Here is a 24,368-nt window from a genome sequence, read left to right as displayed (position 1 = left end):
GACAGTACCACGAGCAACTGCGAAGAAAATGTTCGGAAGCAGTTGGAGTTGATACCGCAAGTGTTGGAGGGCATGCGTCATGCCTGCAAAAAGCAGAAAAATATAAGCAGGGACGTCCAGGACGGTATTGTGGCCCTGGGGAGGGCATTTGATATAGTACGCAGGAATCTGCGGTTTATATCGGATCCCTTCTTAAATCAGGACCAACCAAGGATGAGTCCTGGAACGCCCGTGCATCAGAAGCAGAATGCGGAAAAGCGGCCTTGCACTAGTGACGCCAAAAAGCGTCAAAGAGACTGTGGAAGTCCGGAGACGAGCTCTCAGCCCGTGTCTCAAGAAGAAAAGAGAGTCAAGCGGAAGGAGGTTTCTGCTGATACACCAGCAATGGAGACTCTTCAGCAAGAGGTTGTCTCAAAAGAGACAACTAAAAAGACCTATGCAGAGGTAAGTAAAGAAAATGCTGTAGTTGTTGGCGGCGGCTTCAAGGTGGTCGTCAATAAGAAGAGAGAGGCACGGAAGAAGAAAACCTCAAAGAAGAAAGAGGAAAGCGAGTTAAGGAAGCGCCCCACAAAACTTAGAACCACGGAGGCTGTTAGGATTTCGGCATTAAACCCAGAGTCCTATGTCGAGATCCTGAAGCTGATGAAAACTTCGGTTAAACCAGAAGAAAACGGCACCGAGGTTCTAAGAATTAGGAGAACCTTAAAAAAAGAGGTTCTCCTTGTGGTGAAAAAAGGAGGTGAAACTTCTAAACTCGCAGGAGCAATTACCTCTGTCCTCCGTGACAAAGCCGAGGTTACGGCTCTTGTAAATAGGAGGACATTGGAAATAAAAGAGCTCGACGAAACCACAACCGAGGAGGACGTGGTTTCTGCTATTAAGGCTAAATTGGAAAAGCCGGACCTCGACATTTCGTGTCGACTTTTGCCACGGTTTAGTGGTACTAAGGTGGCACTTGTCCGCTTACGGGATACAGTGGGCGAATCCCTTTTAAACCTTGGGAAAATTAGAATAGGTTGGATAAACGCTCCAATCAGGGAACATCTGGAAGTGGCAAGGTGCCAAAAGTGCCTTGCTTATGGTCACGTGACCCGAACATGCAAGGGCCCCGACAGGAAAAATAACTGTCGGAAATGCGGCGGGGAGGGTCACTTCGCAAAAAATTGCACTTTGGACAAAAGTTCATGCTTAACGTGCATTGATTTGGGAAAGACCGAAACGGACCATGTAAGTGGAAGAATTTCCTGCCCGGTTTACAGGGAGGAACTGGAGAAGCTTAAAAGGGCAAATCCTTAAAGCTTCTTCAGGTCAACCTGCATACTAGTAAGGATGCACAGGCCCTCCTGATGCAAACAGCCAGGGAAAATGAGATCGATATCCTGTTCTGCAGCGAGCAGTATCGAGGAAGCGATCTCGCTCCCTGGTATCAGGACAAGGCGAAGAGAGCCGCCATCAAGGTGTGCAACCCAGAATTGCGGGTTGACAAGTTCCTGGAGACGAGCAGTGGATTTGTTTGGGTGGAGGTGGCTAACATGCGTATGTATAGCTGCTACTTCTCGCCAAATGATCCACTGACAGACTTCGAGTCAGATATACAGGACCTCGAATCGAGCCTTCGTCAATCCAAGTTGGATGTTCTCGTCACTGGCGACTTTAATGCAAAGTCTCCAGAGTGGGGCGAGACAAGGCTCGATAAAAGAGGAATTCTGACCGGCGAAATGATCTCCAGGAACGACCTAGTAGTTGTAAACCGGGGGAAAACATGGACGTTTCGGAGGGATGCGATCGGATCCATTATAGATCTAACGATCGCATCCTCCAAAATATTTAGCCGCATATGCGACTGGCGGGTCTCTGAGGATTATACCGCAAGTGACCACCAGTACATCGAGTTCTCAGTCTCAGTGGGAGACACACGAGGAGGCAGAAGACAGGAAGCTCCTAGTCGAAAAAGCCCCTCGTGGAACACTAAGAGACTCGACAAGGAGAAGTTCGGCCAGTCCCTTCTAGAAGCCCGCTTAATTCAAGAGTTGGGCTGGGTAAGGAGGCCGAACAGTCTTGATGGGGAAGTGCGGGCGGTGAGAAATATAATCGTCGCCGCCTGCGATGCGTCAATGCCGCGTCGCAATGGCACATTCCCCAAGAAGAGATCCTTGCACTGGTGGTCAGAAAGGTTGGCCTCCTTGCGAAAGGCATGTTTCAGAGCAAGAAGGACATATACCCGATCTAAGGGAGATACCTTGCTCAAGGAAGCATACAAGGAGGCCAAAAAGATCCTCAGCAAAGAGATCCGCGCGTCGCGACGCCGTAGCTGGAAGGACCTAATCGAGGACGTCGAGAAGGACCCATGGGGTCTGGCTTTTAAAATCGTTACTAAGAAATTAGTAACGAGGCAAAAGACCCCCGGCCTGGACAATCCCGATTGGGTCAGAAAGGTAATAAAAGCCCTGTTTCCTCCTGCAGAGCCGTGGCTTAGGAAGGACTGGAGTTCTTGCATAGTCACAGAGGAAGAACTCTTTACTCTTGAAGAATTGGAAGCAGCAGGTAGAAGATTGAAGACAGGCAAGGCGCCTGGAATCGATGGGATAAGCAACAAGATCCTAAAAGAGGTGATTGTTGCTTCCCCCCAGATTTTGCTGGACATCTTCAATCGCTGCCTAGAGAGAGGAGAGTTCTTTCCAGACTGGAAGAGGCAAAGGCTGGTCCTCCTAAGAAAGGGTGACAAACCTCTAGATAAGGTCTCATCCTACAGGCCTATATGCCTGTTGGATACGATGGGCAAACTTCTAGAGGACATGGTTCTGCAGAGAATGCAATCTCACTTGACCGGAGAGAATAGTCTATCCGATAACCAATTTGGATTCCGCAAAGGTCGGTCCACAGTTGATGCCATAAAGGCAGTTGTGGACCTCGCCAGAGAAGGGAAAAACAAATTGGGTCCAGATAAAAAGAAGAGCTTCTGCGCGTTGGTAGCAATCGACATACGGAACGCGTTCAATTCCGCGAGATGGGAAGATCTCATCGAGTCGATGATACAGAAGGGTATACCGCCCTACCTGTTGCGGATAATGGATAATTATCTAAGCGACAGGTGGGTTATTTACGAGGGAGACACCTGCATTCTCAAGGAAGAGATGCAGCGTGGGGCCCCTCAAGGCTCGAGGGTAGGACCATTTTTATGGAATGTATCTTACGATGACTTCCTGAGTATGGACCTGCCCGAAGGTGCGGTGATCGTCGGCTTTGCGGACGACGCGTTGATCGTGTGCACTGCCGACTCGGCGGAAGCTCTGGGGATATTGGTGAACGAATGTCTGCGGCTAGCAAAATGCTGGATGGAAACCAGAGGTCTTCAAATGGCCCTGGAAAAGACCGAAGCATTGCTGGTCACAGACAGACGTGGTTATATATCCCCACGAATCGTGATAGACGAATTCGAGGTCAAGTGGAGGAGACAGATAAAGTACCTTGGTGTGGAATTGGATGGAAGGTTAAACTTCCATCACCACATGGCTACGGCGTCAAACAAGGCGATCGAATGTGCGGCTAACTTAGCACGGGTGATGCCAAATGTTGGAGGCCCCCGTGAGAAGAAAAGGAGACTGGTGGCGAGTGTCGCCCACGCTAAGCTGCTTTACGCAGCGCCAGCGTGGGCCCCCTCCCTGAGAACAAACAGATGTTCAACCATCTGTAAAAAGATGCTGTCCGCGCAGAGATGCATTACTTCACGTATTGCCTCTGCTTATCGGACAGTATCTACGAGCGCTGTGCAGGTCCTTGCAAGTGTCCCGCCAGCAGATCTTTTGGCGCTTGAGAGGGAGGAAATTATCCTCCTTCTCAAAGAGGCGAATTCCTCTGAAGAGGAAGATCGACCCAGCAAGGACCGCATCCGCTTCGAAGCGAGGCACAGGCTCGTCGAAAAATGGCAACGAAGATGGGACGGGGAGGTAAAAGGTCGATGGACTTATCGCCTTATACCGACACTCGCCACTTGGTTAAGTAGGAACCATGGAGAGGTCTCCTACTACTTGACACAAGCGCTGACAGGTCACGGATGTTTTAATTCGTACCTGCAGCGCTTTAAGAAGAGAGATAGTGAGGCGTGTGCTTACTGCCAGTTCCCTGTGGACAACGCAGAGCACACCCTCTTTGCCTGCAGTCAATGGGACTTGGAGAGGCAGGCCATGTTCACCGGTGTAAACGCTATAGTTACACCGGAGAACATGGTAGTGCTGATGATCCAGTCCCAGGAAAACTGGCGGCTCATCGAGACCTTTATCATCTCTGTTATGATGAGAAAGGATCTCGATGGCCGCAGATAGGCGAAATTGACAGTATACAGTTTTTATTTATTTATTCATTTTATTATTTATTTTGTCCTTTTATTGTCTTTTTACAATTTTCTGTTTATTTATTTATTTATTTTAGTCTTCTTACAGTTTTATGTTATATTTTGTTTGTTCATCCGTCTTTTTACAATTTTATCCTTGACTTGTTTAATTTATTTTTTATTTTTATCTCTTGACTTTTTATTGTTTTCTTTTCTGGTGTGCTGTTGATTCCGCTTGACATTGATTTTGGTTTTGTTTTATAATTGATAACGCAGGATGTCCGCAGGAATGGACGAAGTCGCTTTGCGACAGAGTTGGAGCGCCACCCTCGAAGGCAAAAGTCTTCACGACAGTACCGAGGGTGGATCAAAGGGCTCCCAAGAAGGGTTGACGGGTTTTTAGTGGGTCGGGGCTGGTAGTAGTTCGCCAGCTTATTTTGTTTATTGTTCTCCTTTTTTTTTACCAACCCCACATAACCTTGGCATGCGGAAGCCAAGGAAATTGTAAAAAAATTTCCCAATAGTCCCTAAAAAAAAAAAAAAAAAAAAAAAAATAATAATAATAATAATAATAATAATAATAATAATAATAATAAAATTACAATTGTATATTAAAATTATATCTATAATAATATAATAACAATTAAATATTTGCTATTATAATTATAATATTGCATTTTAATATTCAGTTGCATTTTTGTGAGTATAATTATAATATTCAATTATAATAAACAATTGTAATTTTGTTATTATAATTATGATATTTAATTACAAAATTGAATTTTAATTATATTATTATAGTTATAATTATAATGTTAAATTATAATTATAATTATAATATTCAATTTTAATTATATTATAATTATATTCAATTGTATATTATAATTATAACTATAATAATATAACTATAAGGATAAAAATAAAATTACTGTTGAATATTATAATTATAATATTCCATTTAAATATACAATTGCATCTTTGTCAGTATAATTATAATATACAATTATAATATATAACGTGTTTTGAAACACAATAATAATTCCAGTGTCATATATATATATATGTTAGGCTCAAAAGCCGAAAACGGCCAATGGCCGAAAAAAACAGCCAAACCTAGTTTTGGCAAACGCATTTTTGCCAATACTAGTTGTGGACGTTTCACAACGGCCATTGGACGTTTTAAATTGACAAAACCAGTTTTGGCAAACAGAAATTTGCCAAAACTAGTTTTGGCAAACGCATTTTTGCCAAAACTGGGTAAGGCATTTTTAATTATGACAAAAATTTAAACAATAAATTTTCCACACAAATTTTTCTCTTTTAGCAATGTATTTTTACACAAAAATCAATTTCTGTACAAAAAATAAGAACCTAAATTGTGAATTCGAATTTTAAGAACAATTTTCTTCATTGAAAAGATAAGAAAGAAACTGTTTAAATTTTATCAGACAAGTTTTCAAAAATTGTTTATGCTTAAATTTATTTATTTTTACATGCAGTGCTGGAGTGACACTTCGAGTTGCATTTCACGTTATTTGATAGACACTTACATCGAATATGGGTGCAATGTCTTAAACAATTGCAGAAAATAAAACCTTGTTTTGATCCTGAATCAAGTGCCGATGGATAGTGCAAGCATTTTTTCGGCTTGTTTTTGCAGTCCTCTTGCTGCTGCTCCTCGTTTATTTATGATTTTTTCCTTTCTGCTGCACACATTGCAGATAAGTTTGTCTTCGTCGTCATGTGCGCTGAAAGTATCCTGGACTTCAAGTCCACAAGTGTGACACTTATTCGTTATTACTGGAACTTTCTCGCAAATATTTGCATTGTCACCTGCTGCATTTTCGTCTCCCCCATCTTCGATGATCTCGGTATTCAAAAGTTGTTCCAATTCCTCTTCTGTCTCAATTGCAGAATAAACCTCTGCCAACAATGGAGAATCACTCAATCCAATTTTCTGCGGACAGCCAAACATTGCTTCATATGGGCTAGTTTTAATTCCCGAATGAAGAACGCGATTTTTTTTGCTCTGAATGAAGCGTAATCCTTCTGACCAATGATTATTGTTGTTGTCAGCCATCCACGATATAAGCATATCCCTTACATCTTGATTGCTCCTTTCTACGGATCCCTGACTTTGCGAGTGGCGAGGTTTCCCGTGAACCATTTTTAATCCGTTCCAAATTTCTGCGAGACTTTCAATTAATTGGTTCCGAAATTCGCGTCCATTGTCGGATTGGAGAATATATGGTGCACCAAATATACAAAATATATCAACTAAGTGATATGCAACTTCCTTAGCGGTTTTCGTTTTTAAAGCCTTCAGCATGGTGAATTTTGTCAAATGGTCCTGGTAGTTTAGTTTGAAGCGAAATTCGCCATCCTTTTCACTCTGCATGTCTATCAGATCCACTTGACATCTGCTATTCATTTGGCTGGATAAAATAGGGCGAACAACCAATCCGCGTTTTTTAGTTTTTTTCTTCAGTTGACACTCTTCACATAATGACAAATAAATATCAATTATATGCCTCGAAATATTGACGAATTTTTTTTTCAACTCGGCTTCCATAACTAAAAATAATTATTATGCATAAGTTATTTTTATTGATATTTACATATCATTTTTATTATAATAATTAATAATTATAATTTATAATAAATATTATTATAGTAATTATTTTTTATTTTATTAATATTTTTTATTCATGTTTAATCAACAAAATGTTAATTCAACTCCTAAGTATAAAATGATAAATAACTAATTCGTTCAAAACAATACAAATGTATGTCAATAACAAGTGTCAAAATTAGTATTTAAAATCTATTTACCTCTCGTTCTTTTGTGCTGTGTATCTGCATGAGCCTTGTCCAAAACGTGAAAATATTCCTCGACTTTGCAAAAATAACGTATTTCGCGATTTCCGTCTTCCTGCAGTTTCGTATTTTCAATCAATTTCTCTGTAGCACCAATATTAATTATGTCAAAGCGCTTTAATCGACGATAATGCTTGGTCGTCATGGGTTTTTTATTCCTATGTAAATCTTTCGCTTCTCTCACTTCAGATAAAATGGAGTTATACTTTTCAGTGGTGAACACTTTGTCAGGATTTAAATTTTTTAAATGCTGTTGCACTTTTTCGTCGAATTTACAAACTTTTTCCATTTTAATTAATTGACAGATACAGAGACTATAACGTTTCAGCGAATACTAATTTACCTTGTTGACAATTTCTGATTTCATACACAAAGACATCAATACAGAGAGGATATGCTAATTCTAAACACATTTTCTTCATACAAAGGTCTTCGTCATGATTTAAAATAAAATTAATTTAAACGGTTTTTGTCTGATAAAATTTAAACAGTTTCTTTCTTATCTTTTCAATGGAGAAAATTGTTCTTAAATTTTGAATTCACAATTTAGGTTCTTATTTTTTGTACAGAAATTGATTTTTGTGTAAAAATACATTGCTAAAAGAGAAAAATTTGTGTGGAAAATTTATTGTTTAAATTTTTGTCATAATTAAAAATGCCTCACCCAGTTTTGGCAAAAATGCGTTTGCCAAAACTAGTTTTGGCAAATTTCTGTTTGCCAAAACTGGTTTTGTCAATTTAAAACGTCCAATGGCCGTTGTGAAACGTCCACAACTAGTATTGGCAAAAATGCGTTTGCCAAAACTAGGTTTGGCTGTTTTTTTCGGCCATTGGCCGTTTTCGGCTTTTGAGCCTAACATATATATATATACGATATGGATGAGATTTTCCTGAAACTCATTTTCGAGGGATAGTTTTTTTTTTTTTTTTTGAAATTTGATTTCTATTTATTTAGCATCAAATATAATCCTTGCGAAGTGTTGAGAAAATTATTTTAAAAATTTTTTATTGATAATGTACTGCAGTCCTTTTAAAATTGAAATGAAAACTAACCTCAATTTTGTTCAATTTTGAGGTTATGTTATCATGTTTTAGATTTAAGCGCAATGATCTCTTGATTATGACTTAGAATTTTGGGGTTATGTTATCAGGTTTTAGCCTCGAACCCAGTGGTTTTTAGATAATAATCTAGAATTTTGAGGTTATGTTTTGGCAGCCCTTTAAAAGCTTTCAAAATAAAACTGGAAACTAACCTCAAATTAGTGATCGAGAGACATGTAACCACAACTGAAATTGTTTCAATTTTGAGGTTATGTTTTCAGGTTTTAGCTTCAAGCGCAATGATCTCTTGATTATGACTTAGAATTTTGCTGTTATGTTATCAGGTTTCAGTCACAAACTCGCACAAGTCTCTAAATTTGATCTAGAATTTTGAGGTTATGTTTTTAGATTTTAACCTATCTGAGGGTAGGAGAAAAGGAAAAGTTGTGAGGGAAAATATGTTCGTTTCTAACCTACTTTTTTGACATAAATTTTGAGGTTAAATTCGTTTTTTTTCGTTCTTGACTTATAAACTTAAACTTTTGAGGTTATGTTCCTTGTTAACCTATGTTTTTGACATTTAATCTCGAGTTTTTAAGTGTTATAGTTATAATATTAAATTGTAATTACAATTATAATTATAATATTGAATTTTAATTATATTATTATATAGTTATAATTATAATATACAATTGTATATTATAATTGAATATTGTAATTATAATAATATAATTATAATCAACAACCAATTCCAAAAAGTACAAATCAAATTTATAATCTTTTAATAGTTTTAAATTAAAAAAAACAAAATAATTATAAAATACTTTACTCAAATAAAATTAATTAATTATTTAAATTTAATTAAGTAATAAAAATTGAAACATTTTTCGTACGTGATCATTTACACGTTACTTGTACACAGGTACATTTACATTTTCTTCAACCCATTAAAATGTAATTAGTATAAGAAAATCCAAATGCCCTAAAAATGTGTGACAGTCAAATGCATGCAGTTATGAGGGAAAGAACAGCTTTCTGAAATTCTGTATAAAATGTGTTTTCTTTCAATTTGACAAATTATATAAAAAACTACAGACAAAAATTTGTTTAATCAAAAAAAAAACAAGTTCAACTTATTTACAAGTTTTTCTTTTTAACAATAAATTAAAACAAACAAGAAATCGGTAAAGTTGAAGCCTAGAAAATAATTAATTTAATTGAAAAGTTAAGAAAAAATTACATCCAAAAATGGCTAAAAACACAAAATCAATGTTACTTTTGCAATATGCCACAGCTATCACAGGTAAGTTTATAAAATAGTTTGTGACGAACCATTTTTTAAGAAAGAATAAGACAAAGAGTTTGAAAAAGTTACTGCAACTATATATTTTTGTATTTTTAAAGAGAAAGTTGATTTAAATTTGAAAAAAGCTTCGGTAAAATTTTAAATAATTTAATTTAAAAAATTTTAAACAATTAGAAATTTCACTTTGGTAACATAACCAATTTCTAAGTGTTTAGAATTTTAGAAATATAATTATTTAAAATTTCACCGAAGCTTTTTTCAAATTTAAATCATCTTTTTCTTTAAAAATACAAAAATACTAATACTCTTTTGGATTTACTTTTGTTCCAATTTTTTGTCTGATTCTTCCTTGAATAAACAAAAACTGAAATTATTTTTTAAATTAATTTGAATGTAGTTTAAATAAATATAACAACCACGAATCTCTTTATGGGAGGCGCTTTTTACTTGGTATTATTGCACTAATTTTCTTTCATTATAAACGTATATTTTTAAAATTTCAGGTTGTATGACAGTTGTCGGATATGGCTCAATGATTTCCTGGAGTTCACCAGCACTACCATTTTTAGAAAGTACAGAATCAGACATTAAAATAACACTAAACCAAAGTTCATGGATAGCGTCTCTTAATTTAATTGGATTATCAATAGGATTCCTCTTGAATCCACTTTTTATCGATCGAATAGGACGAAAATGGACATTAATTATGTTTGCCGTGCCGCAAATAATTTCTTGGCTAATGATAATTTTGGCAAAGAGTCACATCACACTTTATTGTGCGCGATTGATTGGAGGCGCTGGTTATGGTGGTGGTCTCTGCGCAATGTCAGTGTACATGACAGAAATTTGTAACAAGGATAATCGAGGAATTTTCATGCTTCTCATTCGACTCTCAAAAGGTCTTGGCTGTACTCTGATAATGTTACTCGGTGCTTTTTTTACCTATCAACAAATGAATTTTGTTCTTCTAATGCTGCCAATTTTGTTTCTTCTAATTTTTTTCGCTATGCCCGATTGTCAAAGAAGAATCGAAAAAGAGAAATCGAATTCTCAAGAATGTGGTGTTTATGTTATTCAACATCACTTGGAATCCGCTAATGAAATAAATAAAAATTCTTCCAAAACGCCAGTGAATATCGAACCTGACAGATTGGAAGAGCGTCAAGGAATTATTGTTTTTCTTCGGGAAACAAATATATGGAAATTATTTTCAAATTCAACAAACAGAAAAGCTTTGATAATTGTCATATCAACTGGATTGTTGAGCACTCTATCCGGACAAGTGGCTGTGGGAGCTTTTGGACAAAAAATATTTAGTTACAAAACCACGCCAATGGATCCAAAGAAGGCAATGATTTTATGGTCCTCACTAAACGCTATTACTTGTCTCGGTAGTATGCAAGTAATCGAAAGGATAAATCGAAGAAATATTTTAATTTTCTCCGGAGTAATTTCTTCCATTTCGCTTTTTATTATTGGTGCATATTTTTATGTTGAAGAAAGTATTTTGTTATCCTCCGAATTATCAGGATGGATACCAATTATTTTCCTGTCATTTGTTTCTGTGTTTCTTACCAGTGGACCGAGTAATTTATTTACCATCTATCAAGGTGAATTATTTGCAAATGAAGTGAAAAGTATAGCAGTGACAGTTGTGAAACTAGTTAATCCTTTTTTTAAATTTTTGTCGGTATATTATTTTCAAGAATTGGAAACAATTGTTTATGTGTATGGGATATTTTGGTGTTTCAGTATTTGTTGTTTGTTAGGGACAATTTTGATTTATCTAATGGCTCCAGAATCAAGAGGAAAGACGATTGAAGAAATTCAAGAAAATTTGAAAAAAAGATCATTGTTTTACCGTATTCACTATTGTGGTTCACAAAAAGGATGATTTTCTTCATAAAAAATCTTATTTTCAGTGCCGTCGGTCCGTTTGACTGTATATAGTTTTAATATTTTCTTTTTGTTAAAAGAATTTTTTTTAAATTAACTTCATAATAAAAAGGCTACCTTTTTTTTTTTAATTGCGTACAACTCCGAAACTTTTGGTCAAATATTCTTACAATGTTCGGCAAAAACATTGCATTTTAGTAGATCTTTCGAACAATATGCGAGAAATCTCGAAATTTCAGTAAATGTAAAATGTAGATTTTTTTCGGACTAAGGGGGAAAGAAGATAAAAGAAACTGTGACACTTACGGTATTAAATTCGAATTTATTTTGCCATATATTTTTTAATTCATTATCATAACTGGCTAAATTATAATATCCTTATTGAAATTGACATAAACAGTCTTCTTACAATGCTTGCTCCCTTGCAGCTTTTTCATAATTATAATATATATTGAAACAATAAGTTAACAATAAGTTACCGAAAAATTGCGAAATTGTCAAATTCGTTAATTAATATAAATAAATAATTTATTTAATAACTGTTAAAAATAATAATGCATTTATTATTAATTAATAACATCCCTTTTAAAAATACAAATTTTATAAACAATTTAAACTATTAGAAAAATAATTTACAGTGTAATTTATAACAACAAATAAAAACAATTTTTTTTCTAACATTTTTACAAAAATTATAGGTATGGAATATTGCTTGACTGAAAAAGTAATTATAAATAAATTATTTATTAACTTAATTTTACTTTTTTCAGAAAAAAGTAAATCTCAAATTTATTTTTTCCTTTATTGAAGTATCATTCTCATTATTTTTTCATCATTTTGAGAATAAATTAAATAAGGTAATTATTAAATTATTAATTATTTTATTTCAGTTAAATTTATCAAATTATTAATTAATTAATTAATTAATTAATTTATTTATTTATAGAAATAATGAAAAATAATAATTATTTCACTAGAAATTTTGCTCCTAAAATTATAGAGCAATAAAATTTTAAACATTCGCAGATGATACAAATTGGAGAAATATCTTTAATATTTTTTGTAGTATGGGGGGTGCATGTTTGATTAAATTTCAATCCATTAACGCTCTTGATTTACATGTTTTTTAACAACTGAAATTAGTTCAATTTTGAGATTATGTTTTTAGATTTTAACCTACCTGAGGGTAGGAGAAAAGGAAAAGTTGTGAGGGAAGCTATGTTCGTTATTAACCTTCTTTTTTGACACATGACTATAAATTTTGAGGTTAAATTCGTTTTTTTTTTTGTTCTTGACATCTAAACTTAAACATTTGAGGTTATGTACCTTGTTAATCTATGTTTTTGAAATTTAATCTCGAGTTTTCAAGTGTTATAATTATAATATTTAATTTTAATTATATTATTATAATATTCAATTGTATATTATAATTATAACTATAATAATATAACTATAAGAATAAAAATAAAATTACGGTTGAATATTATAATTATAATATTCCATTTAAATATACAATTGTATATTATAATTGAATATTGTAATTATAATAATATAGTTACAGTTGAATATTATAATTGAATATAACAATTACAATTATAATAATATAATTATAATCAAAAACCAATTCCAAAAAGTACAAATCAAATTTATAATCTTTTATAGTTTTAAATTAATAAAAAAAATAATTATAAAATACTTTACTAAATAGCACTGTTTTTTTTTGTTACAGGTAAGCGTAATCATCAAGACTATATTGTTTCTTGGAAGCCTCCTTTGGGACGTGCGCGCGTCTTATTCAAAAGATCTTGGTATTGAATTTTTATTCTTAAAAAAAAAATAATAATAATAAAAAAAAAAACTACAGTCAATCATTATCCTCAAAGAAGTCACCAATGAACGAAGAAACCACTTAGGAGACTTTAATAATAGACTGCATACCGGATTACGTGGGATGAGGGGGTAAAGGGTGAAGGGCGAAGGAAAGAGAGACGCAAGGGGGAAAAAAAGGATGGGAGAGGGGCTTTTGTTCATTAGTGTGCCATTTTGGTTTAATTGAGACCTTTGACTCGCTGGCACTCTCACGCGCTCGTAATGGATAGGTCCGCTTATAAAGTTCACTTGCGAGAAAGTTGAGAGAGGGAAAACGAGACGACTACGACAACGAAGGCGTCTGATAGACTTGCAGTGGAGCGAAAAATCGTAGAAAGTCGATTTTATAGATTGAGAAAAGTCAAAAATGTTGAGATACATCATTAAAGGGTTTACTGTATTTATACAATTAACTATATGCAAAACAAAAACGTTATTATTAAATTGAAAACTATTTTTTTCAGTGATTTTTAATTTATGAGGAATTTTTAGAAACTCATTTTGATATATAATTTTAAGTACAACATCATATTGCTGTTAGAATATAAAATTTTTTAATTCTGCCATTAAATTCGTGATCAGCGACCCCAAAAAACCCCCAAGTAACAAGTTTTAAAGGAATCTAGTCAATTTTTAAAAATTTCTCCCGCCATATTGGATCCGCCATCTTGAATTTTTGAAAACTGACATTAAATTCGTAATCTACGACCCCAAAAACCCTCAAGTGCCAAATTTTAAACGAATCCAATCAATTTTTAAATATTTTTTCGCCCTATTGATTCCGCCATTTTGAATTTTTGAAAACTGACATCAAATTCGTAATCTGCGACCCCAAAAACCCCCAAGTGCAAAATTTTAAACGAGTCCAATCAATTTTTAAATATTTTTCCGACATATTGGATCCGCCATCTTGAATTTTTTAAAACTGAGATTAAATTCGAAATCAGCGACCCCAAAAACCTTCAAGTAGCAAATTTTAAACAAATCCAAACAATTTTTTAATATTTTTCCGCCATATTGGTTCCGCCATCTTGAATTTTCCAAAACTGACATCAAATTCGTAATCAGCGACCTCAAAAACTCTAAAGTAACAAATTTCAAAAGAATCCAATCAATTTCTAAAAAATTCTTCGGCCATCTTGAATTTTGAAAAACTAACATCAAATTCGTAATCAGCTATCAAAAAAAACCCCAGGTAACAAAATTCAAAGTAAAATGATGAATTTAAAAAAAAAATTACGCCATATTGAATTTTGAAAAATTAACATCAAATTCGTAATTTTCGAGCACATAATTTTTTTAAACAATTTTATAATACAGAAAAGGAAAAATTTTTTTTTAATCCTCTTTGAATGAAAAATCTATTTTTTTTTCTTTTATCAAAGATCAAAAATATTAAATGGTAATTACTTTGAAAAATGGACATAACCTTGAAAAACGAATAACATAATTAAATTCAAGTTGTACGAATTAGGTTTCCCTGATAGGTACCAGAATTGTTTTAAAAAAATTTTTCTAATTCGATTACAATATTGTATGTTTGAATAAATTAAAAATTAATAAAATGAACACTTGAAAAATAGTACTTCACAGTGTTTTAGGAGTCGCGGAATACGAATTGGAAGTCTAAATTAAAAAAAAATGGCGGTTCTAATATGGCGGCTATTTTTTAAATTCAAGGGATTCGCTTAAAACTCGTTACTCAGGGGTTTTCGGGGTCGCTGATTACGAATTTATTGTCAGATTTTAAAAATTCAAAATGGCGAAATCGAAATGGAGGAATATTGTCTTTAAATTTTTCAAATATTCATACCTAGGGGATTTTTGGGGTCGTTGATTACGAATTTGTTGCTAGTTTTTCAAAATTCAATATGGCGGAATATTTTCTTAAAATTCGTTAAATTTGCATGAAATATATAACAAGGTGGTTTTCAAGGTCGCTGATTACGAATTTCTTGACAGTTTTTAAAAATTCAAAATGGCGCATTAAAAATACACTGAAAAAAAAATTTATTTGATTCAAATACCGGTGTATTTGGTTATTATCAAATAAATATTTACTTGAATCAAATATTTCTTATTTGAATCAAATAAATGGTATTTGCTTCAAATACTGAAATATTTGATTCAAATACTATATATTTGATTCAAATAAGAAATATTTGATTCAAGTAAATATTTATTTGATAATAACCAAATACACCGGTATTTGAATCAAATAAATTTTTTTTTCAGTGTAGTGAAATATTTTTTTTTAAATCGTTAAATTTGCATCAAATTTCTATCTAGGGGTTTTTTGTAATAGCTGATTACGAATTTGTTTCCATTTATTAAAATTCAAAATGGTGGAATATTTTCATAAATTTCGTGAAATTCGTAAAAAAATTTACTACTAGGCGAATTTTTTGGGTGACTTGAAATTTGTCATATTCGCATGAAATTCTTACCTAAATAATTCATGAGGACGCTGATTACGAATTTGTTACCAGTTTTTTAAAATTCAAAATGTCTAATCCAAAATGGCGAATTTTTTTTAGGAAATTGATTGATATTGCTTAAAACATGTACCTGGAGGGGGGGGGGATTCAAGGTTCTAGATTACGAATATGCAATTTAAATTGAAAAATTCTAAATGGCAAATTCAATATTGAGAAAGAATTTTTAAAAAATTGTACGAATTTGCATGAAGCTCGTTACTTGACAGATTTTTTAGAACGCTAATCACTAATTTGTGGTCAGTTTTTTTTTAAATTCAAAATGGCGAATCCAAAATGGTGGAATATTTTCATAAATTTCGTCAAATTCGTAAAAAAATTACAACTTGACGGGTTTTTTGGGTCGCTGATTACGAGTTTGTCATCAATTTAAAAAAAAAAAAAAACAAAATGGCGACTGGTAAATGAAAAATTAATTAGACTTTTTTTTAAATTCCTTTGATTCGAGTGTTTCTTGGATAAAATGAACCAAGTAATCTATAAAAATTGTCAATAATTTGGAACTACATTTAGGAAAAACGTTACAAAATTCTTATATTTGCCGGGATAAAAAATATTGAATTTCTATTTTCAAAATAGGTTTTTAAAATAAATCTCAGACATCGCTATATACAATTTTTCTAGAAATGTAAAAAAAATCGTAATTCTCTCATTTTATATCCTTTCTTTGTGTAGAATTTTTTTTTTTTTTGTTTTTTATTATTTTCTATTGGAAAATTGTGACTAAATTGAAATTTTAAATTTTACGGACGTCACAAAAGTATATAGAAACTAGAAAAAAAAAATAGAAAAACTCAACAAAGAAACAGAAGACGAACGTCAGTCAAGAGTCAGCGAAACATATAGGAGACAGATGCATAAAACATGCAAAAATTATATATATATATAGAAAGGCGTAAAGTATATCACGTTAAAATGCATACAATACACACGTCTAAAGAAAAGGCGTATGGCAAAAAAATGTTATTTCAACTGTATACATGATATAAGGCATAAAAGATATATATATATATATATATATATATATATATATATATATATATATATATATATATATATATATATGACACAAAGCGTAAGATGTATGTCAGAACATAAAATGTTGGAAAGGTAGAAAGTTAAGAGGTAATCATTTTATCTGAACGGAATCTTTTATTGAACTTTTACGTAAGATTAAATTTCTATAAACTCGCTTGATTTGAGATGGTATATATATGAGGTAGACCATTTTAGTGTATATATATATATATATAAAACATGAACTTTTATATAGGTCATTGAATTCACTCGTCGACATATCGTATTCGTCATGTGTATGACTTTATTCTTATTATATATATATAAAATTTATTGTTAAAGGTTCCTCGATTTAAACGTGATTTTCCCTTTCGTTAAACTGATACGTCACGTGTTTTGAAACACAATAATAATTCCAGTGTCATATATATATATACGATATGGATGAGATTTTCCTGAAACTCATTTTCCAGGGATAGTTTTTTTTTTGGAAATTTGATTTCTATTTATTTGGCATCAAATATAATCCTTGCGAAGTGTTGAGAAAATTATTTTAAAAAAATTTTTATTGATAAAGTACTGCAGTCCTTTTAAAATTGTCAAAAAAGTGAAAACTAACCTTAATTTTGTTCAATTTTGAGGTTATGTTATCATGCTTTAGCTTCAATCGCAATGATCTCTTGATTATGACTTAGAATTTTGAGGTTATGTTATCAGGTTTTAGCCTCGAACCCAGTGATTTCTAGATAATGATCTAGAATTTTGAGGTTATGTTTTGGCAGCCCTTTAAAAACTTTCAAAATAAAACTGGAAACTAACCTCAAATTAGTGATCGAGAGACACGTAACCACAACTGAAATTAGTTCAATTTTGAAGTTATGTTATCAGGTTTCAGTCACAAACTCGCACAAGTCTCTAAATTTGATCTAGAATTTTTTGAGGTTATGTTTTTAGATTTTAACCTACCTGAGGGTAGGAGAAAAGGAAAAGTTGTGAGGAAAGCAGTGTTCGTTTTTAACCTACTTTTTTGACATAAATTTTAAGGTTAAATTCGTTTTTTTTCGTTCTTGACATTTAAACTTAAACTTTTGAGGTTATGTTCCTTGTTAACCTATGTTTTTGACATTTAATCTCAAATTTTCAAGTTATGTTCGTTTTTAACCTACTTTTTTGACATATGACAATGAATTTTGAGGTTATGTTCGTTTTTTTTCGTTCTTGATATCTAACCTTAAACTTTGAGGTTACGTTCGTTTTTAACCTACGTTTTTGACATCTAACCTTAATTTTTTGAGGTTATATTCCTTATTAACTTATATTTTTGACATTTTGAGGTTATGTTCGTTTTTAACCTATGTTTTCGACATGATTAGTACAACTACTGGAGCCGGCTCCTTTCATTCAAAATAAAGATACAAAATATAAAATAAAACCCTTAAGGCATTTCGATTCAGAATTCTTTTGAACTTCTTTGCTTTTTATATTGCTCACATACTAACACACCAGTATTGAGAATGTATATATATATACAAAAAGACAAAGAAAAATGATGCTCACAATAAAGGAGGAGAAAATAACTATAAACGGGTAAAAATGGCAAAATGTAAAATAGAACTCTCTCTCTCTCTCCCTCTCTTTCCTTCTTTCTTCTGTCTTCTCTCTTCTCTCTTTGGAGAAAACTATAGGAAAAAGGATTTTTTTCGAGAAAAAATGTTACCATGCAATATTTCAAGATTGTTTCGATATTATTTGAAATAATATATCCCATAAACTTCGAAAGGTGTAAGAAAATTGCTCCTGAGCCTTCTAAAGCCTTATCATCGTTATTTCTCTTTTATCGGTAAGGAAATATTCTTGAGAGAAGGAAGAAAGAGAGAGAGAGAGAGAGAGAGAGAGAGAGAGAGAGAGAGAGAGAGAGAGAGAGAGAGAGAGTGGTTATTCAAATTCATCTCTTTATATAAATTTTAGTTTACAAAAAATACTTTTTTTTCATCAACTTTTTGTTTAACTTATATTTAAGTTCGAAAGAAACATTTTTTTGATTCAAAGAAATATTTTTTTTGATTCAAAGAAATTTTTTTCCAAATGTTTATTACTGTTGAAAATTTTTCAAAATTTTAGTTTCAATGTAGATGGCGCTGCCTTACAAGGAAGTGGACGAAAAAAAATAAAACCTAAATCGAATGCTGATTTTCTTATATTATTATGATTTTAACATTCAACTATTATGCACTTCTTGTTCCTCTTTCATCTGGCCTGAAAAATTCATTTGGGTCGATCACTATTCTGGAACGAATCAACTTTAATTATGACTCTCTCTCTCTCTCTCTCTCTCTCTCTCTCTCTCTCTCTCTCTCTCTCTCTCTCTCTCTCTCTCTCTCTTTCTTTCTCTTGAAAAAATGTAATCACGATGTCTGGCTTGTCTGCGCGTGACGATAATTAGGCAATAGCACTCGGCTTGGCAAAATGTCGAAGCAAATGAGCCGCAGCATTGTTGGCTCTTTCAGCATCTTTTATTTTATTTTTTTGTTTTTGATTTGTCTTCTTCTTCGTCTCTTTCGGCACAGAACTACACTACGATTAGCCAACTTTGCCATTTGCTCCTTGCGTGTTGTAAATAGTTTTTTTTTTTTTTTTTTGCCCTTATACCGGATGACCGTTGACTGAAACTAATTAAAACTAATGATCAGTCGTATGTTGCCTCCTTAAATATATATATATATATATATATGCTTCGCGCGCCAACCCCAATTACTTTACACTTTAAGACTTGCAAATATTATAATTATACCTAAATTTTGAGGTTATGTTCGTTTCTTGGTTAAGGAAATTTAAGGTTATGTTTGTTGGACATAGTCTTGAACCCAACGGGAATCCTGAGGACTTGCGGCTACATTCACATTCAATATTCACATAAATTTTGAGGTTATGTTCGTTCTTTGGTTAAGGAATGAATTTCCCACCAATAATTTGACCTAAATTTGCGGTGATTTCTGTCAAATATAGACTTAGTATATATAATATATATCTACCTATATTACAAAAAGATATCGCCGCCAACGCCGCCGCTATTCCAAGACTCTGAATATAGCCGAAAGTCAAGAGAAGGGGGTAAAAGAGAAGGGAGGGGGGACTTGCGGCTATATTCAGAGTCTTGAAACGATCTTAACCTCTAAATTTAGGGTGGAGGGGGAATTTCGACACTACGCTGGAATAATTAATATGCAAGAAAATCCCGCCGAGCATGAATCTTTCTTCTTGAAGTAACATTTGACGGTAACTGAAAATATTTACGTTTCCTTGTAAAAGCAAAATTCCAAAAAGGGAATATTCATATCTCTTGAATATCTACACAGAAGCTGTTATTGATTCCTTTTTTTTGTATATATATATATAGAGTCTATATACTTGTTATTGGTATGAGAATGTATTTTTTTTCATTTTTTTTTTTAATGTGAACACGAGACTTCTTTTTAAATTGATTCAATGGTGTATAAAATACCGCAATGATAAATAGATAGTCAATTATTGTGAATTAAAAATTTTTCTTTTAAAATACTAAAGTGGACGATAAAAGCATTTTTTTTTACCAATGAAAACTATTTTTCAATATTAATTATTAAATTTTACATTAAACTTATAATTCACATAGACGATGGCGTCCTCAACTACAGATAAATTTTTTTTGCAGTTAATATAATATAATATATTATAATATTCGAAAAAAAACATTGTATTAATTAAATGTCAATTTTTTAGAATCGTTACCACCATCAATTCAGATCATATGCAAATTCTTACCATAGAAAATATAAATAAAAATTGTCTTTTGAGGTTTTCAAAAAAAAACTTTTGTTTGTCTTCTTAATATTATACAAAATTTTAAGAATATTTCTAAAAATTCGAATTTTTGAAAAGTCATTCACTAATTTTAATTAAAGAAAATTTCTACTTATTATTTCTTCATTTTGTTTTTCACTAGAAATTTACTCTGAATTCATTTGAAATAAACAGAAAATTTTGGAATAAAATTTTCTTTTGAGGTTTTCAAAAATAATTTTTCTTTATTCTTTTTCTTTTTAAATTAATTACAATATATTCAATTTTTCCAAAGTAATATAACAATAATAGTAATCCCACATCATAATTTTTAGGGTCGGGCATAAATTACGCTACCAATTTTTCATCAATTTAAATCCTTCACTTACTTGATAGAATTTCTTATTACTTATATTGTTATTTTCAATATAATATCAAAATCTAATAAAATAAAAATTACTTCAATTTTTCTTAAATTAAAATATCTAATATACTTAAAACAAAACTGAAATAATTGAATCATTATATTACATTAAATTACATTAAAAGCATTTCAATTTCTCCATATGTGTAATATTATTTATTAAATTTTTTAATATATAGAAAGAAAATATAAATTACATTGTGAGTAATTTATTTGAAGCTTTAGTAATAGTCTGATTTTGTCATTCGTACGAAGTGGTTGTACAAAAAATGAAATTTAGAAATCTATTTATTGTAAGTTTTATTTTTTGGAAAGAAATACTAGGAATATCATCAAGTGATTATTTTGATGGATTGATAAAGTTTATAAAAAAAGAAAGTAAAGTTTATCAGGTAGTGTTTATTCTTGACGATAAAGAAGAAAATATTGATCCAATAATGAAATCTCTTATGACAACAGTCAATTCGCAATTTCCATCTATAAGTATTACATACAATGATCTATTTAACGACAGTATCAGGACACATTTAAAATTTCTTGAACGACCGAGATATACTACAATGTTTATTTTACAGTGGACCAGCGAAAGTTTTAAGATTCTTGGAAATAAATCGTTATTTCCAAAGAACTTTGTATACCAATATTTTTCATTAAAACCAAGATGTTTATTCGTAAACTCTAAATTTTTGACTCATGATAACATCAGTTATATTATGAAAGACATGTATCTATCTTATCATGATGTTTTGGATATTACTTTCTTGACATACGATAGTGAACGCAAAGTAACGGTCAAACCAACTTTTGAAAAATTACCTATTATTAGTCACTGGAATCCCTTTACCAATAGTTGCTCTGATCAGATAATATCAGCCAAAAGTCAATGGTTTCCAAATAAATTGTTGATTTCTGAAATGACAACGAAAATAATTGATTTCATGAAAGGAATGCCGCATTGTCCGGAAAATATCTATGGCTTATTAAACGAATCTGAAATGGAAGTAAAAATGGAATGTGCAATAGAGACTGCTATTTTCGCAGCTACTATTAGAACTCATTTTTCTTATTCAAATTTTCTTGAACTTTTTAGTATAAAAGCTATTGTTCCACGAAATGCGAATAAAGTAACTAATGATATCGAACTTTCATCAGAATTTTGGAACATGATCCTGACAACAATTGGAATAGTTGCAATAATACGAATAACGGCATATTTATTAAAATTCAAATGGCAGACTTTGAATATCAGTCAAATTATAATTGGAATGGGTACTGAGAATGAACCCCAGAATTGGTCAGAAAGAATAATTTTTGGCTCACTCTTAATTGCATGCCTTGCCTATACAAGTTATTTTTACACTATAATTCTTGATATCAGTTTTCGAACTGCTACTGAAATTTCAACAATCGATGAACTTCTTCAATCATCTTTGTATCCAGTTATAGAGATTGTTCTTATGGATGTTCTACTTGAAATTAATAATTCTGTTACTATACAATTCTTAAACAAGACATCTAACCATTTCAAGGGTCTACACTACTATGAAGAAGAAGAATGTCTAAAATATTTGTCAGACCATCAGAATATAACATGTATTTATCAGGACGCTACTAACATTATGAACAATTATGAATCTAAGTACGGCAAAACAAATAAGTTTACAATATTGAAAGAAGATATTGCAAACATAAAAGACCTTTCGATTTTTTCTCGTTCTTTCGCAATTATTTATCCGGTAATAGATAAATTTTTCCATATAATTTCAGAATTTCATTTACTTAGAAATTTTGGTAAATCTCAACTTTCAAATAATAATTTTGATCCTAATGTACTGACAAAAGAAAAACTTTTTCCCATATTACTTGGTGTACTAATCACTGGATATTCGCTTTCGTTTATTGTTTTTCTCCTCGAAATAATAATAGCCAAGATAAAAAGAAAACTTTTCAACAAGCCAAGATTTCGATTTGTACTGTAGGAAGATATCAACGGTATTGTTTCTGATAATAACAGAAAAAAGCATCTTTAAGTGGGTAAGACAATTTTAATCTTTATCCTATTAGAATCTATCTATCCAATTAGAATATATTAAAAATACATTTTAAATAATTTAATAAAAAATTAATTTCCTTAAATGAAACAATCCTGGCCAATTATTTTTTTTTGCTAATAAAGTAATTACTTTCAGTTTATTAATTACTGCTTACTATTTGCTTAATAGAGTTAGAAAATTTTAAAATTAAAAATGTCTGATCTAATATGGCGATCATTAAAAAAAATTCTTTCGAAATCATTTAAAACTTGTTAATCGGAGGTTTTCGAAGTTGCTGATTACGAATCCGATGTTAGTTTTTTAAAATTTAATATGGCATATTCAATACGGACAAATTTTTTATAAATTCAACCCATTCGTTTGAATTTTGTTACTCGATGGTTTTTTCAGTGTCAATAATTAAAAAAATATCATATTTGTAATGAAAATTCAACACTTAAAATCATAATTTAAAAATTTTTAATTTCACAGTTTTTCTGCGGATATCAAATTAAGACCATAAAGTGTATCAAATTGTTGATTATGCAACGTTTTGATGCTGTTTATGGTCTTAATTTGAGAGCCTCAGAAAACTGTGTTGTGATTAAAAATGATTTTTTTCAGATGAAGTGATGAAGAATATATATTTCATATTATATATTATCGACTTAATAATTATTAGAGGACAAAAAAATGGACATCCGCTTTATTATGGACTACCCCAAAGGAAAAAATATAAAATTCAAAGGAATTAAAGCAAAACGTCTTTTGGATCATTTTTGTATCTTATCTCGTTCAAATCAGATTAAAATATATTTGTATAAACTTGTTTTTGTTTATTGACAAAACTAAATTAATAGCAATAACATTTAGTAAATTTACATTCATCAAAAATGACTTTCTATTGATTAAATGTCAATTTTTTAATTTCTTTTGCTTTTTCATAAAGAAAATATTGTAATATCAAAATTTTTCGAATTCAATTTTTTAATGTAATCTTCATATTTCTCGACGTCAGGAAATTGAAAATCACATTTTTAAATTTTCGCTTTGGGTGTGTGTGTGTGTAATTTTTTTTAAATTATGTCTCACAGACTAACAAATAATAAGAGTACTTTGAGCCATATTAATAAAGATTAACTAATATTTTGTTTTGAATTTTAAAATTTTTAAAAAATGTTCTCTTATTCTAAATTTAAAAAAATGTATTGACATCTGTAGATATTTTTCTTTAATATTATAGATTTTTTCAAAACACATC

The 24,368-nt window shown here is 31.6% G+C and overlaps 1 protein-coding gene across 2 annotated transcripts in view; it reads left to right on the top strand.

The window, feature by feature from the left end:
• LOC127277427 (fat-like cadherin-related tumor suppressor homolog) overlaps positions 1–24,368 on the top strand; it is a 307,324-nt gene that overhangs the window by 246,900 nt on the left and 36,056 nt on the right. The window contains exon 4 of one of the 2 annotated variants that reach the window (XM_051298529.1): positions 10,058–11,877. The exons of the other annotated variant lie outside the window; for it this stretch is intronic. Within the exon in view, the coding sequence (XP_051154486.1) occupies positions 10,058–11,448 (1,391 nt within the window). The 3' untranslated portion in view covers positions 11,449–11,877. Of the gene's footprint in view, positions 1–10,057; positions 11,878–24,368 lie in introns of those variants that run through there. 2 annotated transcript variants of the gene reach the window in all.

This window comes from Leptopilina boulardi, unplaced genomic scaffold, assembly GCF_019393585.1.
Source record: "Leptopilina boulardi isolate dan_hultmark-lab unplaced genomic scaffold, ZJU_Lbou_2.1 LbouV2_167, whole genome shotgun sequence".
Lineage (NCBI taxonomy): Eukaryota > Metazoa > Arthropoda > Insecta > Hymenoptera > Figitidae > Leptopilina > Leptopilina boulardi.
The sequence above is the reverse complement of the archived record's forward strand: the minus strand, read 5'-3'. Positions and strand labels throughout refer to the sequence as shown.